The sequence below is a fragment of the Akebia trifoliata genome, chromosome 2 (genome assembly GCF_017979445.1).
Source record: "Akebia trifoliata isolate Shusen 1 chromosome 2, ASM1797944v1, whole genome shotgun sequence".
Lineage (NCBI taxonomy): Eukaryota > Viridiplantae > Streptophyta > Magnoliopsida > Ranunculales > Lardizabalaceae > Akebia > Akebia trifoliata.
Window position 1 is genome coordinate 30,973,931 of NC_141376.1, and position 7,802 is coordinate 30,981,732.

General features: G+C 34.0%; 1 protein-coding gene across 1 annotated transcript; it reads right to left on the minus strand.

The window, feature by feature from the left end:
* Positions 1–541: 541 nt before the first annotated feature.
* Positions 542–3,393, minus strand: LOC147410125 (zinc finger protein SHOOT GRAVITROPISM 5-like). The gene is made up of 3 exons (XM_086432348.1): positions 2,878–3,393; positions 2,375–2,774; positions 542–1,579 (listed from the first exon to the last, which is right to left on the minus strand). The coding sequence occupies exons 1-3, from the start codon at positions 2,978–2,980 to the stop codon at positions 751–753; spliced, it is 1,332 nt and encodes a 443-aa protein (XP_086288474.1). The 5' UTR covers positions 2,981–3,393; the 3' UTR covers positions 542–750.
* Positions 3,394–7,802: the final 4,409 nt, after the last annotated feature.

Sequence of the window (7,802 nt, forward strand, 5' to 3'; positions counted from 1 at the left end):
AAAATTTCATGTTATTTTGGACTTTTCTAGCCTCAAACAACGTTTGAGTTTTCCCCGATATTATGCATATGTACATGGCTGAGATGAGAGGAAAGACACAAATTTCCTAGAGATTAGTACTTATCTTCTAGAGATGAGTATGAATTTGTCTAGGGATCCATTTCTTGGGAATCCCTAAGAGCACTCTCCCATCTCAACTGTTGAGGCTAGCTAGCTTGTGTTTTCTTTATATTTTGAAGGAAAACCAACATAGACATACTTTTTTATTATTTATTATTTATTTAAAATTTTTAAGAGAACAAGATATAGAAACAACTGGAGGATAGAGAAGTACATTCAACAGAAGAAGAGAGAAAATAATAAAGGTGACACAGTAATGGTGATGTCCATTTCCTTAGATAAATAAAATAGAAAAAACCAACACAAAGAGAGGAAGGACAACTTGATTTTGAAGGAAACCAACACAGTTTTGTTTTTTTTTATATATATTTTACTTTTTATTTTTAAAAGGTAGAAGATATGCAAAGTAATGGAGGATGGAGAAGAACATTTAACATTTGAAGACAGAAAATAAAGGTTACATAGTCATGGTGATCTCCATTTCCTTTGAGAAAAAAAAAAAAAATTAAAAAAATTAAAAAAAACAACATGAAATCGCAGGTTACAATACTCAATCAACATCACTAGAGATAATTACAAACACCCAATAAGTATAATAATATATAGATTAAAAGATAGAGAAAGATAGAATTATGTTTTGAAGATTTTCGCTTGTTGGGCTCGATTATCATTCTCTCCTTCTCCTTCTGTTACAACCGATGACATATAACTAACGATGTTAGAATTCTCATCGGGAGGTATCAACGATGTAGTCGCTTGGAATTGTTGTTTGCAGGCATGACAAGTAATTTGGAGAATGGTGGAGTTGATTTGTTTGGTTGCATGCTCTTTGAGAATTTGGGCCTTATCGAGTTCGGCTTGTGCTTGCTGCCTAATTCTCTTCGCGTTGGAGAATTCTTGCTCGGCTAATTCAATTTGTCTCTTCGCTTGTTGTCTCGCTTCTTCTGCATAAGCCTTTTCCACCATTGCAAGCCTAAGCTGTTCCCGTGCTTGTTCTTTCATTCTTGATGTTGTCAGGGTCGGTTCTTCGATAGAATTCTTTTCCCTAGGAGGACTTCTTCGTGTTTCATTGATCAAATAGTGGTGGTTTGGTTCATTTTTCTCTCCGTGGTCACATGAGCCAATTGAAAGTTGTAATTGAGTGACGTAATTTTCATCTGAATTGAGAGAAATTGAGGTGTTCGATTGAGGATTTGAAGAGGGTAAGAGCTGAAGCTCGAGATTATGATGATGATGGTTATCAGAAGTTGTAGAAGGATTGTTTCGATTGTTTAAAAAAACATTCTCCATTGGCTTCGACATCCTCAAACATGGCCATGGAGCATTACTTAAATTTGTGTCACTTGACGGACTTGGACTCGATGCTGTTCGAGATAAGCAGGCTGGTTGCAGTGCCTGTAATTCAGATCGGATTCGGCCGGCATTGCAAGCATCTTGATGTTCTATGAAGCTCTCAACTCTGCAAAAAAAAAAAAAATGATTTAGAAAGTGTAATTATATACAAGTGGATGATTAATTTTCATGTTCATATAGAAGAAAAGTAATAAAAAAGATTTTAGAGAAACAAGGCGAAGAAGAGATCAAGTCATATTATTAATGTAAAACCAAGATCAGATAAACCAAAAGAAATTATATTTTTTGAAAAAAGGGGCCAAGTCAATATTGGGTCAAGGTTTTGAGTAAATTATAGTTGAGAAAAAATAACTCTCTCTCTCTCTCTCACATACACAAATAAAAGTACTAAAGAAGGAAGAGATCTGAAATTTTTTTTCTTGTTAAATGAAACACAAACTTGAATCAATGAGATAATTTAACCAATGGAGATTGATCTCTAGAACTGTATCTTCAACCTAGAACCAAAGAGAATACCCACAGAAGTAATCAAATCTATGATCTTGGGCTTCTTAATCATTAACTTCTAAATATTCGAGGAGGAGAGGGAAGGGATGGTTAGAGACATGGAATTGAGCAAACCCTCTTAGAAATTTTGGTTTTATTTGGTATTAAGAGTTGATTTTAGGAATCCAAACAAATATTTTAGAGAGAGAGAGAGAGAATTAATTTGGGTCTAGAAAAGAAAGAAAACAAACTTCACAAGTATAGTGTTTGCTTTAAACTACATTGTTGGCCCCCCAACTCCGAATAAAGGAGGAGGGTTGTGTCAGATTGATAACGTATGTCTAAAAAAAAAATAAAAATCCATCACTTCTTAACATAAATCTTGATCAAACGAAGAAAAGAAAGGTATCAAAACCTGGAGAAAACACGACCGCAATCACAAGAATGGCCTCGGGTACCACAGGTTTTAAGATGAGCCTTGTAATCTGATTGAACAGCGTATCCTTTAGAACACTTATCACAAACCCATTGTTTGTGATTGCTATGTTTTCTTCTAAAATGTTTCTTTATCCCAACTAGATCACCAAGTGCGTGACATGGATCGTGGTGTAAGCAACTCGGTTCAGGACACACGAAGACACGTTTTCGCACCTCCGGAGTCTCTCTCTTGAGCAATTTCCATGGAACCTTATGTCGTCTTCGATGCATCTGAAGGTTTTGATCTCTTTGAAATCCTTGGTTACAAATTTCACATACGTATCGATCTGATTCCAATAAGGTCTTGGGTGAGAGAGAAACCACCTCAGCATCAGGATCTAAAATCAAGCAAATTAATTAACATAAAACAAAAAAAGTAAGATATCAAATTGAAATTCAATAAGAACATAATCAAGAATTCAAGATCTATCTGTGTTTTACCTGGTGTTCCTGCCGGCCTTCTCTTTCTTTTACAGTTATTCCCATTTTCTAAGCAACTAAATGCCTCAGAAGGACCAGTAGAAGAAGAAGTGTTACCTAACATTTGTTAGCCAATTTTCCTTCTCTATTAAATAAAAGCAATCTCTTTCTCTCACTATGTGGATGTGTTGCTCTTCTCAACTCTAACAATATAAGAATATGAGAGAGAGATTGAGAGAGGAAAAGCTATTTCTTTGGGCAATCAGCTTTCTCTACATCCACCACTCACCTTCATCAGGTATTGTTCAAGTGAGACTCCTTAATAAGCATCATCAAGAAAGAGAAATAGATATAGAGAGAGGTGTGATGAGTCTGACCCAATCACATAGCTTGAAACTTGAGCCCCACACACAGTATTGGGACAGGAGAAAAAAAACATCCCCACAAAGAAACAAACACTCATAATTCATCACACAGTAATTTGCATGCATAAATACAGGCCGGACCCCAAATACACGTGAGCTCCATCTCTCACTCTTTCGTTTTCTTAATTGCCACAGAATTAATAAGTTTCATTCACCAAATTACCCTTACCCCCTTCTCGTTAATGGATGACAGTAATTCTTTATTAATATATGACTTTAGAAATCAGCTTTTTCAAAAGGTGAAATTGGAGTACGTTTGGTCATTTTCAAAGGTGTTGGGTGTGTAATGGTCAATATTAAAGTTTCACCATTTCTTATATGTATATATAGACTTTTTGAAAAGTATTGAACAAGGAATTGCGAGGAGACACTCCACACCCAAATTCATGATCTGACTTAGATGCGAGCTCCTCGCATCTAACTTACGCTCCCGAGATCACTAATACGTCATCATACGGGTCAATTCGCTGTTTCCCTTTTGTAGAGAATTTGATATATATATATATGCTACAAGGGGATTTCATGTTGGGTTTAAAACGGGTCGGATCTGATATTTTTTATTTGGATCCAAATCCTTTTTTGAATTAGACTAGATAAAATAATATCTAAATCTTTTTGTTTCACTTAATCTGGATTTGGATTCGATTTGATCCAAATTGTTTGATTTGGGTTGGATAATTTTGGACCTTCAACATTTTTTCTGTTATACTATTTTATTTTATCATTATAATCCTTTTATTTTATAAGAATTCATGTTGCATGTATTAAAGTAGTAGAAAAAATATTTAAAAAAAACCTAAAAATACAAAATTTAAAGCTATATATATCATTCTAGATTTATGAGGTTATAGGGATGGATCCGTATTTGACTTGGATTTGACTCGGATTAAGGGACAAAAAATCATATTTGACCCATTTTTTTTATTTATTTGGATCTACTCCAAAGGTCCAAACTTGCTAATTTAAAATTTTGGATCACTTAGATTTCAGACAAAATTTGACTCATTTTATGTCCTAATCACATAACCTAATGGAAATAGGCAAAAGGGAGTGAGGGAGAGCAACCTGAGATTTCTAGAGAAAATGTCAACAAAAGAGTGATTGTTGGGATGATTCATATCTTTTTATCTTTGAGAAATTAAAGATAAAAGTGTGAAGATCTTATTTAATAATTGTTACATAAATCTAGTAGGGTTTATATGGAAAATAGAATAATTCTATTGACTCTAATTAGATCTAATTAAATCTTATCCTAATCACTAATTATTTGATCTAGTTAATTCTAAAATATAATTGGATGAATCATTATACACCTTATTATAACACATTAAAACTAATTGTTTCAATACCATCATTTATGGGTTTTTTTTTTTTTTTTTTGAGGGGGGGGGGGGGGGGGGGATTGATAAGTTGGGGTTGAAGGGCCCCCTCCCTTTAAAATAAAGAGCCTTAATGAGAATAATAACAACAAAGATATTCAACAAAAAATTTCATGAGCTCCTGAGGTTTGGTAGAAGCATCCTCAGCCACTAAAAAACTATTGTTATGCATCTTGCAACCTTGTTCACCTCTTTCTAAAAAAACTCGAAAGTACAAGTTAGGAAATTCGTTGTAAGGTTCAGCACTTCGGTGACAAGTTCCACATATCTCCAAGGCACCAAAATCTACCTCAATCAACCACCAATTCTCTCTCAACCGAAGGACCACAAAGTACTTCAAGTCTATTTGGCAATGTCTTCCTACGCGGTAAGCTCGATCTTAGTAAGAAGTGAGGAAGGGGTAGAGAAGCCAATCTACTTCACAAGTAATTTTTTGCTAGGAATGAAGATGGATTACTTAGGCATAGAGAAAATGGGATTGGCCCTTGTGCATACAACTCAGAAGTTACGACCCTACTTTTAGGCGTACAATGTGGAAATCATTACAGAGTACTTTCTCAAGGTGGTTATTAGTAAGCCAAATTTATCTGATAGATTCAAGAAGTGGGCAGGGGAATTGAGTGAGTTTAACATTACTTTTATACCACAAATGGTTGTGAAGGGACATGCATTCGCAGATTTCTTTGCAGATTTTCCGGTAGAAGAGCTAAACGAATAAAGATCCAACTAGCTCAGTAATGACGTTAAAGGGCTAGAAAAATAACAAGAAATAAAAGGTTGGCGATTGTATACAGATGAATCAGTGCTCTCAAAAGGCTCGGGGGTAGGGATAGTCTTAGTTACACTAGAGGGTGATGAACTAGAAAGGTCCATTCACCTTGGGTTTGACGTCACCAAATATGAAGCAGAGTATGCCGTATTGATTTTAGGCTGAAAGATGATTAAAGACCTTAGGCTTAACGAAGTCAATATCCATAGTGACTCACAATTAATCGTGAGGCAGATCACAGAGGATTATGAAGTCAGAGACAAAATAATGATATCTTATATTGAAGTCGTAAAGCCGTTACTAACTTGATTGAAAAATGTGGTTATCAAGTAGTCAAAATCAACACATAAGCATTTTAGCCAGCGATGCCTTAGTCTCAAGGTTTGTAGAAAAGAGGATTGTACCAATGGGATATCAAGATAAATCGAGCTATTGTCAATCAGAGACTTTAGTTGCACCAATCGAAGTATAATACCCTAGCTTGATGAGCCCCATTATAACCTACCTCACAGAGGAACTTTGCTTGAGGATAATGAAAGCGCCCTCGATCCGCGGGATGTGCGAATCCGCTTTTGATTTTTGAGGTTTGGGAGTCGTCACCTAGTTATTACGATCTAGGAACCGAACATTGACTCAAAACAGATACAAAAGTAACTAATCTACTAAAAATACTGAGTTTGAGGATCACATTACGGTGTTCGAAGGTGTTAGGCACCAACCCTGTCCGGCAAACGTCGATTTCTACTAATTCTCAAATAAAAGTACATTGCTAAAAAGACCTAAATAATAAAAAATAAAAAATAAAAATATTTATCTTTTTCGAATGCAACGATTTTGTTCCCTCAGATCTGATAGAATAGTTCCTTGTACAGTACTCTTCCCTTTGTTCTGTCACTGGATTCACTTCAAACCTCCAAGGTGAAGTACTTCCTTCTTAGATCTAAATTTTTCTGATTTATTTATGGATTTCTAGGTATTTTTGAAGGACTTTTGAGCTAAAGTTGAGGTATAGATATTAGATAAGGAGTTAAGGCTTCAAAATTAGGATTTATGAAAGGCTAGGAAAGCATTCTGATATACTTTTTTTAGGATTTATTTTTTTGTACGAAAATAGGTTGTAGAGACCTCTATTTATAGATATTTTTGAGTACTTGTTTTAATAGAGTTAGTATTTAATTAGAATTGTTTTAAATAGAATTATTATTTAATTAGAATTCTATTAGGTAAAGTTATTATTAATTATGATTATTTTTAATAGAGTTATTATTTAATTAGAATTCTGTTAGGGTTTTGACTTTTAGTCTCACTTGATTGACTTTAAGATTTTGACTTTAGTTTTACTTGATTGACTTTAAGATTGACTTTAGTCTTCTTGATTGACTTTAAGATCTTGACTTTAGTCTTACTTGATTGACTAAGAATATATTTTTGGAGAACCCCATTTATTATATCTTTAATTCTTTAGGCTCCTAGATGGAGGGGTCCTTTAATAAATATCTGGGCAACCATCAACAATTTTGCCTGAGAGCCTGATTGATCGATTTTTTTGGTTCAGATTTTTAAATTAATTTTATTAATGTTTCACTTTACATTATTTAATATTTTATTTATTAATTTCAAAATTTAACATTTTTAATTGAAAATTTATCATTTTGCCATCGGAGAAGACTTTTTGTGTTTTAAGTCGGTTTTTAATGTTCCAAGATGTTTTGGAATCGGTTTTTCGTAATGAATTAAATGGAAATATTATTTTTTATCATTTATGAAATTTTTTGTGCGAAATAGTCGTGAACTTTATGAGGGGTATTTTCATAATTTTGTTAAATTTTGTGAAAATCGACGAAATGATTTATTTGATTTTGATTTGTTGTTTTATGTGTTTGAAAGGATTTTTCTAAGTGTAATGTAGGCTCTAGGGATGTTTTGAGGTTAGGGGTATTTTGATAATATGGTCATTTTTTAGTATTTTTATCGTAAAGCTTCTTTTTGCCTGCAAGATGATGATTTTTATGTTTTTTAGGTTATATTTTTCTAGCGTTGCATAGTTTCTAAGGTTTTGTTGGTTTAAGATACCTCATCCGGATTTCTGAAACATATCTAGTAACAAATAAAGCATTGGAATGATCATCCATCATTGGGAACTGTTGCGATCAGGTTGACGAGTTGATTAATCAGGCAAGTACAAAAATGGGGTGTCTACATATAGGAAAGAGCAACATATATTGAAAATAAAAGTAGAAAGGTACTCCCTCATTGACAACCAATTGTAAAAAGATCTTTTGGGGGACTATTCCTTAAATGCATAACAACCAAGGAGGCACAAAACATCATGCAAGAAATACACGTAGGGGAATGTGGTAGTCACTTAGGAGG

What these genes read in the sequence shown, in the direction of transcription:
- LOC147410125 (XM_086432348.1), bottom strand. Translation starts at nt 2,980, where the DNA reads ATGTTAGGTAACACTTCTTCTTCTACTGGTCCTTCTGAGGCATTTAGT. An exon ending in AAGGCCGGCAGGAACACCAG is followed by an intron (nt 2,775 to 2,877) that starts GTAAAACACAGA and finishes GCTTGATTTTAG; the next exon opens with ATCCTGATGCTGAGGTGGTT. An exon ending in TGCGGTCGTGTTTTCTCCAG is followed by an intron (nt 1,580 to 2,374) that starts GTTTTGATACCT and finishes TTTTTTTTGCAG; the next exon opens with AGTTGAGAGCTTCATAGAAC.